Source organism: Engraulis encrasicolus, chromosome 7 (assembly GCF_034702125.1).
Source record: "Engraulis encrasicolus isolate BLACKSEA-1 chromosome 7, IST_EnEncr_1.0, whole genome shotgun sequence".
Lineage (NCBI taxonomy): Eukaryota > Metazoa > Chordata > Actinopteri > Clupeiformes > Engraulidae > Engraulis > Engraulis encrasicolus.
This window is the reverse complement of record NC_085863.1, coordinates 41,375,654-41,395,856: the sequence shown is the minus strand read 5'-3', so window position 1 is coordinate 41,395,856 and position 20,203 is coordinate 41,375,654. Positions and strand designations below refer to the sequence as shown.

At 42.4% G+C, this 20,203-nt stretch overlaps 3 protein-coding genes across 3 annotated transcripts in view; all 3 read left to right on the top strand.

The window, feature by feature from the left end:
- The first annotated feature begins 1,827 nt into the window (after positions 1 to 1,827).
- Positions 1,828 to 5,318, top strand: apoa1a (apolipoprotein A-Ia). Its single transcript, XM_063203586.1, has 5 exons — positions 1,828 to 1,876; positions 2,857 to 3,001; positions 3,304 to 3,547; positions 4,543 to 4,623; positions 4,920 to 5,318. The coding sequence occupies exons 1-5, from the start codon at positions 1,834 to 1,836 to the stop codon at positions 5,190 to 5,192; spliced, it is 786 nt and encodes a 261-aa protein (XP_063059656.1). The 5' UTR covers positions 1,828 to 1,833; the 3' UTR covers positions 5,193 to 5,318.
- A 3,924-nt stretch (positions 5,319 to 9,242) lies between these two features.
- Positions 9,243 to 11,860, top strand: tppp2 (tubulin polymerization-promoting protein family member 2). Its single transcript, XM_063203590.1, has 3 exons — positions 9,243 to 9,433; positions 9,706 to 9,859; positions 11,500 to 11,860. The coding sequence occupies exons 1-3, from the start codon at positions 9,243 to 9,245 to the stop codon at positions 11,692 to 11,694; spliced, it is 540 nt and encodes a 179-aa protein (XP_063059660.1). The 3' UTR covers positions 11,695 to 11,860.
- A 7,014-nt stretch (positions 11,861 to 18,874) lies between these two features.
- The window catches only part of LOC134451843 (cerebellin-3-like), a 4,311-nt gene continuing 2,982 nt past the window's right edge, over positions 18,875 to 20,203 (top strand). Inside the window, exons 1-2 of the mRNA XM_063202242.1 lie at positions 18,875 to 18,902; positions 19,447 to 19,626. Of these exons, the coding sequence (XP_063058312.1) occupies positions 18,875 to 18,902; positions 19,447 to 19,626 (208 nt within the window). The remainder of the gene's footprint in view (positions 18,903 to 19,446; positions 19,627 to 20,203) is intronic.

The following is a 20,203-nucleotide window of genomic DNA, read 5'->3' as shown; positions in this document are numbered from 1 at the left end:
CGATAACATGTAAATGTTTGGGTGGAATTAATTAAAGCAGACTCTAATTGTTCCTTCTTGAGATTTCCGGGAAGATCAGACCATGTTTTATGATCAATTTTGACAGAAATGTAAGAAATTTCAAAGGGTGTACAAACTTTTTCCTGGGACTGTATAGTACAAATGAAGATCCTTTTGCTTTAGGAATCTCATCCCTGGACATTGGAACATTGATTGCCATCCTATATCAAACTAGAAATGCACACAGAGAGTGCAGACCTCCCCCAAGGAAGATGTTTGATAGAACATTTGACTATACACCATATTTTTATTGTAAGTGTCTCTGCCTCTTTTTGTGGAGTTAGAAACTGGAATGTCAATATTCACCCTGTCCTGCAATTCAGTTTGCAATCACTAGGGGCGTCTAGATTTGTAGGCTAGCAATTGTGAAGAATCTTTTTTTTTTTTTTAATCCTGGTTCCGGTTCGTGATACAGATCACCACCAAAATTGAATCACTTGTTCCTTTGGTCATTCCTTACAGCTCCACAACGTTTCATCCAAATCCATTCATAGGTTTTTGACTGCTGACAAACAAACAAACAGAGAGACTAAGGCAGACAAACCAAGGCGACCAAAAACATAACCTCCTTTGCGGAGGTAATTATGAGAGAAGCTAAATGTACATGATTGGAATCTGTTGCACACACTAGCCAGAGTGAGAATGAAATAACACAGGGGGAGATATTAACTTCCTTGTGTGAATATTGGCAAATGAAATTAATTGTATGAAATTGATTTGAATATACAGTATACTGCTAAAGGACCCTTTTCCTTGTCCACTTTGGGCATCAAGAACAATACCATTGTCTGTAACCAACTCTTACTTTTTCCAATACATCAAAACCTAAGTAGACCTAAATTCAGAAGCAGCCAAATGGTTTACAAGGCACAGTTGTAACTGTCAAAAGGACCGATTTCAACCAAGGAACTCATTGTTCACAAAACAGTAGGCCCATATACAGTAAGCTGAAGAACCCCTCCCCTCTCTTCATTTGACCTTTGAACTGCCATGCGTGCTGTGGGGTCGGAGGTCTATCTCCTGGCATCCGTGGCGGGGAGCTATAAAAACCACCAGGCCCTTTGTCTCTTTCTCATTTTCCTCGAGCAGCACCCAACAGGTAAGATGTTCACCTTGGCCCAGAGAATCAGAAGAGCTATCAAAGAACGCAGAGCAAGGAAGGTGAAACTTATAGGGCAGAGAAAAAAAGAACATGGTTTTAGAGAGATGTAATTGGAGAATGGGTTGTGGTCAGGAGAGATGTAATGGAGGTAAACTGTTTGTACACAGAAGAGCAATCAGGAAACACAGAACAAAGAAGGTGAATGTAGTTGGACCGTAGGTTAAGGCAGAGAATATTATGTTTTTTTTGGTAGAGAGAAATGGGTATAGTCAAGAAAGGTATAGATATGAAACGTTAGTATATGGTATAGTGCAGGATGTCACGAGGATAGAAACGACAGGTCACAATCAGCGTCATCTTTTTCTAGCCAGAGAATCAGAAGAGCAATCAGGGAAATCAGAGTAACTAGGGTGAAAGTAGTGGATTAAGGCAGAGAGAGTGAAAATGGGTATTTAGTCAGGAGATATATCATAGGTATTTCATAGAGGTGAAATGAATGGATGCCTGTTTACGAGGTCTTAATCAGTGTATAGCCTGTTTGACAAAAAAATGCCCTCTTTTTTTCAAGAACAGTAATTGTGTGATGCACTTGATAAACTGTATAAAGCCTGGCTGTTTATTTTTTTTAATTATATCTAATTCTTCACTTCTTCCATGTCCAGGGATTCACCATGAAATTCGTGGCCCTCGCACTGACCCTTCTCCTGGCCGTTGGTAAGAATAGTAGTCCTCTACTTTCCTCTTGCAATTCATGTCAAACATGAAGCTTACAAAAAGCCAGAACTCAAGATTAATTTATTACATCTCATTATAGACAAATAAGACAGTAAATTGGTTGTGCCGGGCATTACAATGTACTACAGATGCGTCCTCTAGTGGTTAGGTTAGGGGTATAACGGTTAGCGGTTTGAGAGATAGTGGCCTATTGTCTAATCAGGTCTGTCTTGATTGATGTTGTCTCTACCCCAGACTCTCACGATCTATTCTGCCATTGAAAGGCAAAGTGCAGTAAATAGCCTATACACATTTTGTCAAAATTGAGTTTAGACTATCTTTTGACAAAGCCTTAGGTCCAAATGTGTCCCGATTTAGATATATTGCTATGACAAATTTGCAGTAATTGGAAAGAGTAGAAGTCACACTGTAGCTTTGAAAAAAAATTCAGGTCATACAACATACTCTTACTCTTATGAAAAATTGCAGTAATTACAATACTCAACCTAATACCAAGGCGTTACTGCACTTTGCCTGTGTATGGCAGTATTGCATACATATAGCTTCATCTACATTATGGTCTTAAAGGGACACTGTGCAGGAAATGGCCAAAAAAGGTACTGCAACTATGCTGCGTATTGAAATTGGGCTGCCTTTTGCCAAATATGATCTTTACATGAAAGTTAACTAAGTATTAAACACATATTTTCTAGTATGGTCCAAGTAAAGTCATTTTTGCAGCTAAAAATGGCTATTTTTGGAAATTCAAAATGGCTGACCATGGAGAAGATCCCCCTTTTCATGTATGAAAAGTGCAATTTTTCCAGTCATAATGAATACTTAGAATTTTATGCTGGTGGTAAGTATTCATGAAAAAGGTAACATTAGTGAATGGGCAGCATGAATTCTGGAAATAAACAACTGAAATCTCACACAGTGTCCCTTTAAGTTTATCCCGCTTGTTGCTGTGTTACCACCAGGCTCCCAGGCCCGCGCCCTGCAGGCTGATGCTCCCTCCCAGCTGGAGCACTACAAGGCCGCCACCCTGGTCTACCTGACCCAGGTCAAGGAGTCCGCCATGAGAACCCTGGACCACCTGGATGGCACAGAGTACGAGCAGTACAAGTAAGGAACACCCTTATAATCTTCAGCCTTTGTACTGTAGTGTAGTGTGATAGGGACCTGTGTTTTTCAGCTTTGAAGGTCCAAATAGCCCTCAAGATGTGTCCCTCTGTCTTCAGGGTTTCCCTTCATTAAAAACTCTCCCTATACTCGTCTGAACTAACATCTTTTGTGTAACCATATTGTATGTTCTGATTCTGTTCTATTTATGTAAGTCGGTTTGGATGAAAGTATCTGCTAAATACAATGCAATCTGTGTTTCGTTGCTTCTACCTTACCTTCCCCCTCCGCCTTCTCCACCTCAGGCAGAAGCTGAAGGACACCATGGAGAGTCTTCAGGGCTACGCCATGACCGCCTCCGACTCTCTGACCCCCTACACCGACTCCTTCTCCACCCAGCTGCTGGACGCCACCAAGACCCTGCGCGAGCGCGTCATGGCCGACGTGGACGACCTGCACGCCAAGATGGAGCCCCACCGCGCCGAGCTGGAGGCCGTCCTGCAGAAGCACGTGGAGGACTACCGCAAGAGCCTGGAGCCCGTGTTCATGGTAACCCTTTCACTTGGCCTCTTAATGAGTGCCGTACCATAGATAGATAGTTTATTTGTCCTTTCGGAAAATTGTTCTGTGCCATTTTCAGTGCATCTGATACGATTACTAAGACATTACAATAAACAAGAACACAATAGACAAACACAGCCTCCCCCTTCTATAGGACAATAAGACAGGTTGACAAAAAAAACAACATAAACACAATAAAGTGCAGTTATTCAGTACCAAAGTGCAATGTGCTATCAAGTTACAGTTGTCTTATTTAACATGGATATACGAGTAGGTATAAATGATCGCGCCATAGTTCCATACGTAGTACCATAGTTCTACACCATTATTGACATTACACCAGGCCTTTAGAAATATATTACGATTTGGGCATCACCATTCAGGTAACAGATAATTTATAGCAGGCGCCGTGTCTTACTGGGTTAATCGCTACTGAATACCAGAAGGGCCATGACCAAGTCGTAAGAATGGTTTAATGTTGTAACCGTGTAGTATGGTAGTTACAGTAGGCCTAAGTTCTTTCAGCAAATAATAGTGTTCCATGTGGAAGCACATGGAGGAGTACCACAAGAACCTGGAGCATGTCCTCCACTCTCAAAGATTGTAACAGTAAGTCATGGTGCCATGAATACCAGAAGGAGAGTGACCAAGCCATAATGTATTGCTAGTGTAGTTCTATGGTAGTGAAGTCTTTTCCAATAAAGCATTCGAGGAGTACCAGAAGAGTCTTGAGGCCATCTTCATGGTATTTTTTTGGGTCCCATCGTCAGTGGAGACCGCACATGCTCAGATAAGCCACAGTGTCCCTTGCCTTCAAGATATATAGCAATGTTGTTATGACGTAGGTCTTGGAGAGTTTGTTTTCTGCAAGCAGTGACTTGGATCTTTGGAAAAATCCATCTGATTTTTAAAATTTGGTATGGTTCTTGCCTTGACAGTATACAATTGAATGAATCTTGACTTGCCTTTGCGTTGCCTTGCAGGAGTACGCCGCCAAGAACCGTGCTGAGGTTGAAGCCCTTCAGGCCAAGCTGGAGCCCCTCGTGGAGGAGATGCGCGGAAAGGTAAGCAGCACCATCTTGGTGTATTTTGAATACTGTATGGTAACGAAGATAAGATTGAGGGCAGCTGTAGCCTAATGGTTAAGGCGTTGTTAATTACTGTACCTGTAGATCAGAGGGTTGTAGGTTCGAATCCCACCTCTACACCTCAATCCATGCAGTGGGATGCAGTGCCCTTGAGCAAGTTTCAAGTGTTGCGGTGTTTCAAGTTTTTCTGCCTCACACCTGCACCTGTAGTGTATTGCTGAAGGCTTGTGCACAAGGACTCTCTTGAACTCTCATTTCTTCTAAACTCCAAGGTGGTCGTCAACGTGGAGGAGACCAAGTCCAAGCTGGAGCCCATGGTGGAGGCTGTGCGCGCCAAGCTGACCGAGCGCCTTGAGGAGCTGCGCACCATGGCTGCCCCCTACGTGGAGGAGTACAAGGAGCAGCTCGTCAAGATGGTCGGCCAGGTGAAGGAGCAGGTGGCTCCCCACACCGAGAGCTTCTCGGAGAAGGCAGCGCCCGTCGTCGAGGACATCAAGACCCGCGTCATCAGCCTCTACGAGAGCCTTATGGCTGCTATGCAGTAAAATGCCTTCTACTTCTACTACTGTGAAAGCCATGCCATACCCAGCCAGTGACTCTCTTAGCTCTCGAGTGCACACACACACACACACACACAAAGAGGGGTGCGTACACAAGTGCTGCCTGCTACCATCTCTTGTCATAAAGTTATGATGTATATTCTCCCCTCGTTACTCCATCTTGTGTGATGTTTGTTGATAATAAAAGAACAACAAAAATCTGCATTGGGGGCATTATTTCATTGTGTTCGATTTAATCATAAAGTACATACATATACAGTATACATTCTACATACACTATACATACATACATACAGCACAGACATACATACATACATACATACATACATACATACATACATACAGTACATACATACATACAGTACAGACAGTATATACGTTCCAAAAATCTATAATGTTTTTGAGCCTTAGTATTTCAGCTTTCCAATCAATATACAGTACTTCTTCCATTGTCGGTTTCAGATTCCCAAATACATTATATTCAATTATTTAAAATGTGGTGCATACTTTTGGCCTACCATGTACAATGTCCCCACATGAAGGCTTGGAATGTAACACATCAAATCAATATCAAATCTACTCTTTACGTGGCGACATTTAAGACACTATGAGACACAAGACCGAAACTGATTACTTGAACAACCAGCACTTACAGCAAAGTTAATTTAATCTGAATTCAAATTTACATTTAGCCCAATCAAACTAACTCAGTCAGAGTTAATTATATTGTGTATTAGTTAATGTTATTTATCAAACTTTGTTCATTCTTAACCTAATAGGGGCGCGGAGGCAAGGTACCCTTGTCAAAGTTACCACATCTGAAGCGGCCAAGAGCTATTTAAAAACCCTTCATTGGTTTCCTGCTCTCAGTCAGTGTTGCCAGATGTGTCTGACCAAATCCCGCCCAAAAGGTTCTCAAAAACCGCCAAAATGCGCTAAATTCCGCCCAAATTCAGCAAATTACATTGACTTCTATGGGCCCAAAACGGCTTAAAAAACCGCCAAATGGCCAATTTTTCCCGGCTTAAAAAACCGCCCAATCTGGCAACACTGCTCTCAGTGAGCGATTGCACTTAGCTAATAGAGCAGCGCTGCCTGCAGACTACATAATGCAACAGTTAGCCTAATGATAGGACGCAGCTAGCAAAGGAGGCTCTTTAGATGCTCACTTCACTTGAGAATTGCATCAGTGTCCCTCATGAGACCACAACACAAATGGAACCTCCCCAGATGTGTGTGTGTGTGTGTGTGTGTGTGTGTGTGTGTGTGTGTGTGTGTGTGTGTGTGTGTGTGTGTGTGTGTGTGTGTGTGTGTGTGTGTGTGTGTGTGTGTGTGTGTGTGTGCGCGCGTGCGCGCGTGCGCGCGTGTGCGCGTGTGTGAGCGCGCGCGTGGGTGCGTTTGTGTGTGCGCGCGCGTGGGTGCGTGTGTGTGTGTGGGCCTGTGTGTGTGTGTCTGTGTGTGTGTGTGCATACATGCGTGTGTGAGTGAGAGAGAGAGAGAGAGAGAGAGAGAGAGAGAGAGAGAGAGAGAGAGAGAGAGAGAGAGAGAAGGGTGTGGCCAGCAAGGACGATGAAAAAGGGTGAAGAAGAGATGCAGGAGGAGGACAAGATAGGGAAAGACAAGTAAAAACAGCTGAGAGGGTGTAAAGGATGGAGTGACAGAAGGATGAAAGAGAGGACTAGGAAGAAGAGAGTCGAAGTGGGAGCGAACGAGTACAGAGGAGAGAGAGAGCAGGACAAGCCCAGAGCACTATGATGTCATCCTCTGTGCTGGGCTGTGCTGTGCTCACACGCCCTCCCCTCCCTGTTTCTCCCTCTGCCTCATGCTCCTCATCCTCCCCTCCCTTTTCCTCCTCCTTGTTCCCTCCATCACTCCTTCCTCTCCTCTGCCTGGTTCTCTCTATCCGTCCCTCGGTCTCCCCGCCCCTCTGCTTTTTCTCCGTCTCACCATCTCTGCATCTCTTCCTGTTGTGTGTGCATCACGCAGTAACCAAGGACACACACACACACAAGAGAGGGGAAGAGAGAGAGAGAGAAAGAGAGAGAGAGAGAGGGAGAGCTAGAGACGCTAGCAGCATCAGTACCAACTGAACAAATTCAACAAGACTCTCTTCGGATTCCGGGATCGTACCCTTTACCCTCAGGTAAGCTACCCTTACAAACTAGAGCGCGCGCACACGCACACACACACACACACACACACACACACACACACACACACACACACACACACACACACACACACACACACAGATGTGTCTACTGGATTCCGTCCGCAATTTATCAGTTAAAAACCTTGTCCATTTGGTTTCGAGGTCAGAAGTCGGGCTCATGCATGCATTGTTGGATACAGTTGTGAAACATTTACTTTAGTGATGATAAAATGAGAGTGGTATTTAGAATCCCTATGCATAATTGTCACTAAAGCACAGTTTGCCGTTTGGACCATAAATCTTGTGTTTGTATTTTGTAGAAGAAAAAATAGTACACAACCCAAGTTGATTTCAGAAATGCAATGATGGGCCTACTTACTGCAATGACAGAGCTAACAACTGTACTGTTGATGTACTATACTGTATTGCATGCCCTTGTGACAGCATGGATGGGTGTAAATTGATGGTGGTGCCGCAAACTTTATTAGGTTAAAACGCTTTCAGAGCCAAGTTAGCATAAACACCCATTTGCAAGCATGTTAGTGTGTGTGGGTGTGTGTGTGTGCGTGTGTGCGCAGGTGTGTGTGTGTGTGAGCGTGCACATGTGCGTGCGTGCGTGCGTGCGTGCGTGCGTGTGTATTTGCCCGTGTGAGTGTGTGTGTGTGTGTTTACGCTTCAGTGTGGCGTAATGTCCAGTGGTCATTTCTGACTGAGCTGTGCCATGAATCAGCTCCCTCTAATGGAATCACTAAATGTGCAAAGGCTCATGGGACAGCGTCAGGGTGTGCCTGTACGCCAGCCAGTTATGCCTCATCGCCGCGGCCCACCCTTTCTCTAGCTGCACTTCTACAACACTGCACACATACAGTACACACCAGACATGGGCCCATGTAATAGGATGCTTCTAAATGCAATATGGCAACACTTCACAATATCTGAAAAGTAAGATAAGGTCCATGCATTTGACTTTTTAAACATAAAACTTTTCAGTTTTGTAATAATTTGGTCAGCACCTAAAATAAGAAAAATCTGAGTGAAGCCTGCTCTAACCTTTATGAACTTTTACGCTTCACAATAAAAAACCCAAACAACCCAAAACGTAATAACTGCCAATAACCTAATAACTGCCAATAACCTAATAACTTGGGCCCATTTAAAACGTAATAAAGCCAATAACGTAATTATTACATTATTGGCAGTTATTACGTTATTGGCAGTTATTACGTTTTGGGTTAAAACAAACACTTTTCCGAGAATATAGGCTTATGTTCCCATTTGATTTTTGTGTTAAATTCAACTTTTTGAGTGTTGAATTCATGCACATGCATATATGCTCTAAACAGTATTAAATTAAACTCCGTACGTGTTAATTCAACACTAAACCGACTGGTACCACATTTTCTCAGAACAGTGTTGAATCAACACTGCCTTTTTACTGTGTCAGGGATTGATTCTCTAATGTGACAGATACATCCATAGACATATCTAAATATATCTGTATGATGGCTGGATGACGGTGAGGAGTTGTATTAATGCTATTCTGCAGCCTATATCATAGCTGCAGTTCTACAGCAGTGTACTGTACGCTTCTAAGCTAAGAATAATTCACAGTTCCAGGAACACTGGACTCACCGTTAATAGATGACTGCCTTTTTTAGGTTTTTAGTCAACTACGTATCTATTGTCCAAAGAGTTCAGTTGTAAGCAACTTGACATCTTCTTGAAGCTTGTATTTAGTTCCTCAAGTGTTTTGTTTTTAAAGCTCCAAGAACTCCAACTGCTTACAACTCACTCATTGCTTAACAAGACCTAAATGAAGAAGAATCTTCACCGACATTCAACCGTCTGCATGTCCTTTTCTTTACTTTACTTTACTGGTCAGGATGGCTGAAGGCACTGTGTCGGTTGCTGAGGTGGAGGCGGCATTCCAGAGGTTCGCCGTCCACGGGGACACCAAGGCCACCGGCAAGGAGATGAACGGGAAGAACTTTGTCAAGCTGTGCAAGGACTGCAAGGTCATCGACGGGAAAAATGTCACCAGCACAGACGTTGACATTGTCTTCAGCAAAGTGAAGTAAGGGCCCACCTCTCTAACCTGTATTCGCCTGGCTAGATGTGTAACTCCAACCCCATAGCGCATATAATTGGTGTTAGGTCATGCTTCAAAAACAGGAATATGTGTAATTCTCTCTCTCTCTCACTCTCTCTCTCACACACTCTTTCGCCTCTCTCTCTCTCACACACACATCCTGTCTTTCTTTCTTTTCATCTCTTTCTGTCTGTCTGACCCTGTTCTTGTCTTTCTGCCTGTGCATAGCATACATACGGTATTTCTTTTCGTTTAAGGGCAAAGACCGCACGCGTGATCACATTTGAGCAGTTCAAGCAGGCGATGGCCGAGCTGGCCCCGAAGCGCTTCAAGGGGAAGGGCCAGGAGGAGGCCCTGCAGCTGGTCTACGGGCTGATGGCAGGAAAGGGTCCTGCCAACGTAGGAGTGACGGTAAGCAATGAAGTCAGCCAACCAAACAAATAATTCAGTTGAGCTCCATCCATCGGGGGAGAGATGAGGGAATGAAATGTGCCTTGGTATTTAAAAAAATGGAATTGGGTACTTGGGTATAATTGGATAATGCAGCCGTTCTCAAACTTCAGAACCAAGGCCCACTTTGAAATGTGAAAAAATTCTGGGGCCCACCAAACCATATCCAATATAATATATTAACTTATTATATTACATTAGGCTATATTACTTATATGTTATCATATTATATTATATTTTACTGTATTATATTATTAATATGATATTATAAAATATAAGTAATATAGCCTATTATATCATATTATATTAGGCCAATATCATTATTAGGCCCATATTGTTATGATGAATAAGTTAGGGCCTATTTTCAGAAAATTGTTGCCACTGAGGGGCCTCCTAAATACTGAATATTAAATTAGCATGAAACAAGCCATCATGAAACAAGCCAGCATTCACAGCGCAGAGAAATGTCCATTGGATAAGGGCAAGGGGAAGGGCCAGGAGGAGGCCCTGCAGCTGGTCTACGGGCTCATGGCAGGGAAGGGTCCTGCCAACGTAGGAGTGACGGTAAGCAATGAAGTCAGCACCAACCAAACAAATGATTCAGTTGAGCTCCATCCATCGGGGGAGAGATGAGGGAATGAAATGTGCCTTGGTATTTAAAAAAATGGGCTGCCTGACAGGGAAGATGGCAGGGGGGTGGGGTGGATGTGGGGTGACAAAGGGGTCAGTTGTTCCTGGCCCAGGGAGAGGGGGTACCCAGAATTAGGTAATTGGGTACAATTGGATAATGTATTGGGTGGGGCTTTTTCAGATGGATTTTCCCTGGCCCCCTGTCCAAAGCTGTCAGTGGCCCTGTTGCTTAGTACTGGATATAATGGGAATGGGATTGTGTTGGCACCTCAGGACTCGTGGCACCCCGGGCGTGGGCCCAATAAGCCCATTTAATAATCCACCCCTGAGTCCTATGAGCACAGCCAAACAATAGAAAATCCAATCAGTTGGAATTGATCGCCTAGTAGGCTTGACTCAAGACCTTTTAACTCCATGTTTGTGGTCAATGTGGTCGTAGTCCCTTAATGCGCGCCGTACCTCCAGTGGCACGCTGTAATAGTCATTTAAATGTAACTACCATAGCACTACAATACTATGACACTACACAGGCCCTTTAGTAATGCACCACGACTTGGTCATTACCATACTGGTAACAAAAAAATCATAAAGCCGCATCTTTATTGGGATGTTTGGAGTTTGATGAGTAGGCCTACTCCCTTGCATCCAGGCCTGCACTGGTATTCATTCTGGCATACCTGGCATCTCCTGGTGGGATGGCAGTCCTCAGAGGCCAATGCTGATAGAGTTTTTTTTTGCATTTTCTTAGAGACTGGCACACAATGTAGAGGGTGGAGGGTGTGAGGCAGTACACATGCTGCATTTCAGGCAATCATTTGCCAATAACAGCTTCTTAGCCACGGTCATAGATGCAAAAGCCGTTTAAAAAAAAACTAAACGAATTTAGATTCGTTTGATTGGTAGACAGCAAAAAAGTCCTATCATAACAGACAGAAGACTATGGCTTACATAATTTCCTTCTTTCCCAACAGAAAGTAGCCAAGGCGGCCGCAGTGGACCGGCTGACGGACACCTCGAAGTACACCGGCTCCCACAAGGAGCGCTTCGACGAGTCCGGCAAGGGCAAAGGCAAGGAGGGCCGCGAGGAGATCCCGGACACCAGCGGCTACGTGGGGGCATACAAAGGACAGGGGACCTTCGATGAGAAGGTCAAGGAGGATGAGTGAAAGGAGAGAGGGACAACCGTAGAGGGTAGGGGGTGCCGGATACAGGAGAGGATTGGTATGGGTAATGGTAAGGGATAAGAAAAGGAAAGACACAGGAGAAGGCCAAATAATGTTGAAGGAGAATTAAAAAAAGGAGTAAAAAGGTAGATATGTAGGCCTACTGTACTTGCAAAAATTATAGCCACTCTGTGTGCACCTGCTGTAGTTAGGAACCTTTCTCTGTCTGATCAGTTATTACTACAGACAAAACCACAACCAGCACTATTAACCATACTAACCTCCAGTGGTGGACAGTAACGAAGTAAATGTAATTCGTTACTGTACTTAAGTAACATTTTCATACTTTCATACTTTACTCAAGTATTTTTATTTGGTAAGACTTTATACTTTTACTTCATTACATTTCAAAGCGAAATTTAGTACTTTCACTTCGTTACATTTACAGAAACACTCGTTCCTTACTCGTTCCTTTTTTTTTAATTTAAGGCGATACACGGCAGGTGAATTCATTCATTTTTAATGCCCTGGTCAAATGAAATCTGAGATTTGTGGTGTGAAGAAAGTGAAACTGAATCCGATTGGCAGACTCAGGGATTTCGTCATTGTGATTGGTTGTAATGTGTCACGTGACAACAAGCTCTACTGTACAGAATTAGTTTCAGAAGGAAAGCGAGCAGAGCAAGCACTGATGTGTCCACTGTTGCGACTTGCGAGACGAATTGAAATAAGAAGAAACGGTACTTTCTAGTAACATGCGGAAAGCACAGCAAAACAATAAAGCAGGCGACAATAACGTTGTTAGAGTGTATTAATCTGCACGTCACATTAGTTGTGTGAGGGGGAAGAGGTTTAGCTCGCAGGCTGCTCTCGCCTGACAAGACGAAATTTGTCAGATAGCGTTTCGCGTTTGAACTGAATAATCAGCGAATTGATACTTAATGTAGGCCCTACTGCTTATTTGACTTACTGTGCTATATCTGTGTTATGGCTTACAATAGAGTCACATAATTGCCGCTTTTGTAGCGTGTTGGTTTCTTGAGTCAAGTACACAGGATGCCTAAACATGCTGCTTATTCCAAACCATCCAGGCGCACAACTCCGTGATAGCATTCTTTCCCCTCAATACATTGCAGTATTTTCTGAAGTAGTTGGGGATATCAATTACTTGTCTAATAGACTCCCCTGTCACCAAAAAAATGATTTGCTTCAACATTGGCTTGTGTAAAGGGTTTGTATCTTTACATGAGGATTGCCATGCCCACCATATGTTGCAAAGGGAGGCTACATGCAACATGTATCCTTGCAACATGTAGGCCTATCCTTTCCCTTAAGTCAGGTCAGTAGGCTTTGGCTAAATATTGGCCCAGTGATGTGCACAGGCACAAAAGGCTTTTTCATGATCAGACAGATAAGTGTTCCAATTAAGTTGTATCAAGTAGGCTATTGCAAATCATTGGCATCTAGCAAATAGAGACCATTACAAGTATATGAAGATGGTCCTATCTTTAAAGGTAGCTTAGAATCGCAAGAAGTCTGTTTGTCCATACATAGGCCTAAGCCAACCTTAACATAACAAAACACTACATAATAATAATATAATAATAATAATAATAATAATAATAATAATAATAACAATAATAATAATAATAATACTTACTCCACAGTGTTTCTGAGGCCTGTTATGGCCTAGTTCTAACATGTTGGTATAGCCTATGCAAATCAGAGGATATTTAATTAGATATGACCAAACTAGGCCTACAACACTTAAATATTAAAATTGCACCAAAGGCTTCATTTTTAAGTTTTTACTTTTTACTTTTAGTACTTAAGTATTTTTGACGGCAGATACTTTTGTACTTCTACTCAAGTAAAAAAGTGAGGTGAATACTTTTACTTTTACTTGAGTAGTTTTCAATGCAAGGTAACTGTACTTTTACTCAAGTACATAACTGGAGTACTTCGTCCACCACTGCTAACCTCACATAGGGCAATTCCCTCTTTTCTCTCTCCCTGTCTTTCTAACAACACCAGAGCTTTTAATGTATGCTAAACACTATCTGTCTTTCTCAATGGATGCTTGTATTTAAAGTCCCTGGTTCTGTATATCGGTAGTATCCCCTGTGCCTTAACTTCAACATGCATTCTTGCACAATGCCTTAAAAATCCTTATCCAGCCCCCCTCACCTATTGTGTAGCTTTCGCTGTAGGCCCATGAAGACGCATGCATGCACCGTTGTGTAATGTGTGACTGGTGCTCTGACATGAAAAATGAAGCAGTAGTAATGTTAGTGAGGCATTGACAGTCAGAATAAGGTCAGCTATAGTAGCAGAAGTGCTGGAGGACTGTGCTTCGAGTGGAGGATGAACTGTGAGGTCAAGCGGGACTGAGAGACTGAGATGACAGTGTGCTTCCTCTCCTTACGCCTCTCTCCTCTTCCGCTCTCAACATCCCCTCTCCCTCTCCCTCTCCCACTCCCTTTCCCTCCATCTCTGGGATGTGAAAGTGATTGTTCTTTCGCCTCTCTGTGAGGGAGCTCTGTCTTGTGCAGAATGCAGATGTGTCGGGGTGCTGCTGCCAATCTGTGGAAAGTGGAAAAAATGGCAAATAAACAGTATGGAAAATAAATAAATAAATATAGGCTATGTACTGAATATGTTTTTTTGTTTACCCCATGAACTCTGGTGTCCTCAAGTGGGTGTGCCTGCAGGCATGTGTGCATGTGTCCATATGTGCACGTGTGCGGATGTCTGTATGTTTCAGTCACCAGCCTCCCAAAACGTGAACACTTTCAAAGTGTAATGGAATTTACAGACATATTCTATTGTTTTGTTGCCTACAACTTACAATAAAGATTTAAATTAACTTGGAATTCTGAGGCAGTTGGTAAACTTGTGATTTCAAGTTAATTTAAATCTTTATTGTAAGATATGGAGTTGTGTGTGTTGTTTAAACACAAAGCTGCAATTCAGAACTTACAATAAGGATTTGAATTAACTTCTGTGGCAGCTTTTTTTTTTTTTTACAGTGCTGTAGTCTTACCTGTGAAAATCATGATTTCTCCAAAGATCAAACATTCATTTTGACACTCTCAGCCATTCCTTTGCCATTACACAGCCTCAATAACTCCTAATCTAAGCATGTGCAATGCCCTGAACCATAACGTCCACTTATCAGTTAACAAGCTGATGTCATACAAGTGGCTCTGATAGGCTTCCTGATAAGGGACCAGAGGATTTCTGCTTTTCACATGATAATGGTACATAGCAGGGCTTGACACTGGCACCAGCCAACCGGCCAAATGCTGGTAAAACTTGGCTGTGGCTAGTAATGTTTTCAGTCTCACTAGCCAATTTGGCAGGTAACTTATTCTATGGTATGACATATGGTATGACTTTATTGTGCACTTTGCCCCTTGTGTATCAATATTATGGTTAGTATTTACGAAGAAAAAGCACAGTTACTCAGTTTCTATTCTCGTCTTCTTACTTTAGCACCTCTCATTTTCTGAGGTTAGATGTAAAGTATTACGACAAAGAAAAAAAAACAATATAAAATGTGTGGCTAGTAGAATAGCTGACTGGCTAGTAACTCAGGAAATCCACTAGCCACAGTGGCCGGTAAGCAAAAAAGTAAATGTCAAGCCCTGGTACATAGAGAAAAAAAGAGGTGGGGGTCCTGCATGGTTCCTGCTCTGCTCTCTGGGCCACTCCCTTCCCAAGAGCCTGCTGGTGCACTTATGCTGATCACACAAACTGATCTACACACTGATAACCCCTTTCAAAACATAATGGCAGAAGTGAGAAATGTTCTATGCAAAACGAAAAACATCGGAGGAAAAAAACAAGAGAAGAAAGCAAGAGAAAAAGGAATACTCCTCTTTAGCAAAAAGCACCGACTATATTCTTTAAAAGTGTACATTTTGACTTCACAAGTCATATTTAGTATGGCTCCTATTTGTCAATACAGTTCACAGCCATCACCAGATGAAAATAGTTTTTCGTGTATACATCATTTTTTACATATTCAGTCTTGTGACGTTAACTTCTATGTCAGGCTATTATATACAATTTGACTGTTGAAGCACTTCTCATAACTTTCCACTTTCCAGTATTTACAACGGGACATAATACAGCATATTATATTCATCAAGTCATGAGCCATACGAGGCTAAAGCAAGATTTTCGCTTGAAAAATAAGTATCGGCCCTGCCGTGGTTCTAATGGTAGGGTACTGAGTTGCTACACTGGTGACCCGGGTTCTATTCCAGCCCAGGTCCTTTGCTGAACCTTCCTCCTCTCTATCTACTCGCTTCCTGTCAAATCTCTCACTGTCCTATCATAAATAAACAAATAAAGGGCGAAAATATATTTTAAAAAGCCAGTAACGCCCATCGAGACATTTTCTGAAGTCTGAAGGCTGTGACTTCAGTTCATTGGTCTCCTGACACAAAGATTTGCATTCTCAGGTCACAGTGATGAGGATACCTGATATTACCACACTCAACACTCACTGACAAACAAGACATAGAAACAGACTTTAAAGTGTAGTACAAAAAGTCATGCTATACAGAATACTGATTTACACAATCCACACTATTTTCTAGATGTATTCATGAACGTGAACTTTTCAACATAGCAAGCCTTACTACAGTCTTAATCTGTTGAGGCATGGTCCATTGTTTTATAAATGCAGTGTCACCAGAATGGCGATGACCACATCGAAATGTATTATTACAGGTTTTGTGTAATGTCATAGTATTTTAGAAATGGTATTAACGTCTATTACGGCATGCCACTGACGGAATGGTGCACTACATATGAGGCTACCAGTTTGTATAGCAAAATAAATATCTATTTTACAGTCAATAATATCAATAGTTAAGACGAGGTAAAAAGAGGAAGGGTTGCTTTGATTAACTATTGAGTTCACTTATTATTTGTCACTCCACAGCCTATTATGTGTCAAAAGGCCAAGGCCATCCCTCACTCACTCTCTCACTCACTCACCTACACACACACACACACACACACACACACACACACACACACACACACACACACACACACACACACACACACACACACACACACACACACACACACACATTCAAGAGAGCCCAGAGTCCCTACAGTATATGTGGGGCAGCACAGGTGTCAGGAGCTGTCCCTGTGTGAAGTAGGCCTCTCACACAGGTCTCAGTCTGTTCCTGGTGAAAGGCAATACCACAGGGATGGACAGGGGGCCTCTAATGTCAACAGTAATGATGCTATCTTGCTGTCCATTCTTCTTATCAATAACGCTGGTAATACACATGAGACATGGGCTATTCTGAAATAGTTCCTGTCGACTTTTAAAAGACACATTACTATAATAAATCAAGCTGCTATACACTTTGGTATAATGTGGTTTTTTGATATAGCCATGCTACAAACTGAAAGTCAAAGTCAAAGAATGAAAAAGTGGTATAGCAGTTTCTAAAGAAGTGCAAGTAAACAATGTGTGCACTTACAGAAATTATGAGTAAACGGCGCTTATTTAAATGGGACCAATTTAGATTGGTTTGTAATTTACATATTAACATTGGTCTACATACTGTAGGCCTATCTGCATTTCCACCTCCAAACCACTGTTGACCGAAACTCTGAAACTATAACCTCTATTATAATAGGCATTTGTTTTAAAAAACTGTTCACAAGTAAGCCGTTCTCTCTCCCCTCCATAAAGTGCATCCACCCGTCCATCAACATTTATGACAGGTCACCTGATCCCTTTTGTTCTGGACTGCCCTTGATAACACAATGCAACACAATACTCTGGTGCTTTGCAGATCCCTGACGAGCCCCCATACACAGTGCTTGCATGTTGTCTCCAGAGGGAAACATGTTTTGGGAAAGGGGGTTGCGCAAAAAAGTTGACGTCTCACCTGGGACGTCCTCCACCCACCGAAAAATGAGGACATTAGAAGGGGGATGGGTTGCAGTGGGTGAGTGCAGTGGTCTGTGAGGGTCAAACCCCCAGGATAAAAACAACAGGTGGAGGAGAACTGAGAACTCTTCCGCTACACGAGAGGGGGATCGTCTCATCACTTCAAATTGCACACGTTTGTGGGATAACTGTGACCTGTTAGGAGTGGGTCTATGCAATAGTGAGTGAAGCCGCAAATTACCTGGCCAAGAAGAGAAGAGAAGAGAAGAGAAGAGAAGAGAAGAGAAGAGAAGAGAAGAGAAGAGAAGAGAAGAGAAGAGAAGAGAAGAGGGTGATTATTAGGTTTAAGGTGAGCCCTTTCCTACATTGTACATTGTAACTCTCACATCATTTAAGGTCAATCTTGCACTTAAAATGTATATTTACAATATATATTAATAAAAGAGAGGCTTTACATGACTCTATTCGCTCCTTTTGAGCTACACCTGTGGTTATCATTAGTTATCTTACGCCAGGGCTATTCAAATGGCGGCCCTTGGGCCAGATGCGGCCCTTGGATGGCAAGGTTCTGGCCCCCCACGAGGTCAGAACAAAATGAAAACAAACATGTGTGCTATCAGTGTTCGTGCGGAATTTGCGATCACTAAAACTTCAGGTTAGGGATATTTTTCCTACACACATGAGAGTGATATCTTATCTGAAATGTCTCATAATAGACTTCCAAGGCTACTAAGAAAGAGAAAAGTGAGTATCTCTTCTGTCTGGAAAGTTATCCGCTTGTTTCGCACCCTCACTTTGGACATTGCATGAGGTTACATACATGCGTATTCCATGTTCGGCCCCTTTAATGGGAGGAATTCAAAAAACTGGCCCTCAGTGACATTTAATTGAATACCCCTGTCTTACACCATCGTCCTGTAGATCACCATTGTAATGACTCTACATAAGCCTGCAGTAAGTAAAAGGTCAGAGGCAAGGTCAGCTTTAATGTCGATTCATTCACATACTATAGTAATTGAAATTGGGTTTCTTATCCCATGCGTAATCAAAGATACAGTAGACATTAGAGTGCAGGACAAGATAACATGTATGTATTACATTCCAGCTTAAATGATTTCACTCTTAATCTTTTCTCTTTTGTATTTTACTGTCACAGTGTGTATCATCATTCTGCTCTGTGTGAAGATGAAGGTGGACATTACATTCCTTGGCCTCTTGGTGGTGCTGTGCATGTGTGTGAGGACGACACTTGCCATGACACTGGGCTTGGATGATTGGGCATGTAAGGATATTGACATTCTCTCATATATAGCACTATTTCCCTTTGCTGAAAACCATCATGTTCATTTGGGACAACTCTATTAGCCTTGCAAACACAGGAATTATTGTGACAATTTTTTCTTTCTTTCTTTCTTTCTTTCTTTCTTTACTTCTTTCTGTCTTTCTTTCTTTCTTTACTTCTTTCTTTCTTTCTTTCTTTCTTTCTTTCTTTCTTTCTTTCTTTCTTTCTTTATTTTCAACATAGAACAGAGTCTATAGTAAAACTTTGCAACTTGTTCATTGCCATTCTGCTTATAACCAGAGGCGCATCTTGTCGCCAGGCTAGGCAGGCAGGCAGCCGCTTGGGGACCCCACACCTATAGATGGTGAATATTAGCGAGGACTTTAAACTACAGTAGTGCCTCATTGTTACAAATGATCATTCTTTTGAAATTTCACTTGGGGCCCAAACTTGCCCAAGAATGGCCTCTGCTTATAACAGCCTTCACAGGGGCTGTGTCTTTTACCCATCAGCAGCATCTTGTTTGTTCTCTCTCCCGGTACAGTGCAGCCGCCTCTTGAGCTACCGTGTGGAGACTGGAACTGTGATTGTGCGTTCACTCGTCAGCGCGGGTGTTGCTGCGCCGCTCAGGACTTCTATAACCTGGAGGAGACAGTCTTCACGCGCCTCATGGGCCACTGGGGGGAGCTGCAGCAGCTCAACAGCGACATCAAAGCAACTGCAGGTACACATCTAATCCTGCCGACTACCACCCAGCTCAAGAGATCAGAGTTTTAAGTGATAGAAGTCAGTGGTGTAGTCTACCTAGAACGAGGGTATACGGAGTATACAGAGTATACCCACTTCTAAATTTCAGGGATTTCAGTATACCCACTTAAAATGGATTGATCCATTATTTTGAATAGCACAAATATATACAGTATACCCACTTCAAAAAATGCTCAAATATACAGTATACCCACCATAAAAAAGTAGACTACACCACTGATAGAAGTATATCGTAATAATGCCCTACAAAGGCAAAACGCTGTATACGCCAACACTGAAGCGGCAAAAAAAATTGCTCAAAGCCTTGGTATTAGTTTGGATATTACTGTTACTGAAAAATCAGCAATATTTCCAGAATGGGGCACATTTGAACCTTAAGGCTTTGTCAAAAGATAAAGGAAGTACAATTTTGACAAAATATGTAGTTACTGCACTTAGCCTTTGCAGGGCAGAATAATGTAGTGATAATGAGATTCACTCACTCCATCTCTCTCACACACTTTCTGAACCAAAACCACTAATGATCCTTGCCT

Coding starts and splice junctions, on each gene's coding strand:
- apoa1a (XM_063203586.1), top strand. CDS start 1,834: ATGAAATTCGTGGCCCTCGCACTGACCCTTCTCCTGGCCGTTG. Junction 3,002..3,303: donor ACAGAGTACGAGCAGTACAA/GTAAGGAACACC, acceptor TCTCCACCTCAG/GCAGAAGCTGAAGGACACCA. Junction 3,548..4,542: donor GCCTGGAGCCCGTGTTCATG/GTAACCCTTTCA, acceptor GTTGCCTTGCAG/GAGTACGCCGCCAAGAACCG.
- tppp2 (XM_063203590.1), top strand. CDS start 9,243: ATGGCTGAAGGCACTGTGTCGGTTGCTGAGGTGGAGGCGGCATTCCAG. Junction 9,434..9,705: donor ATTGTCTTCAGCAAAGTGAA/GTAAGGGCCCAC, acceptor TTTTCGTTTAAG/GGCAAAGACCGCACGCGTGA. Junction 9,860..11,499: donor CTGCCAACGTAGGAGTGACG/GTAAGCAATGAA, acceptor CTTTCCCAACAG/AAAGTAGCCAAGGCGGCCGC.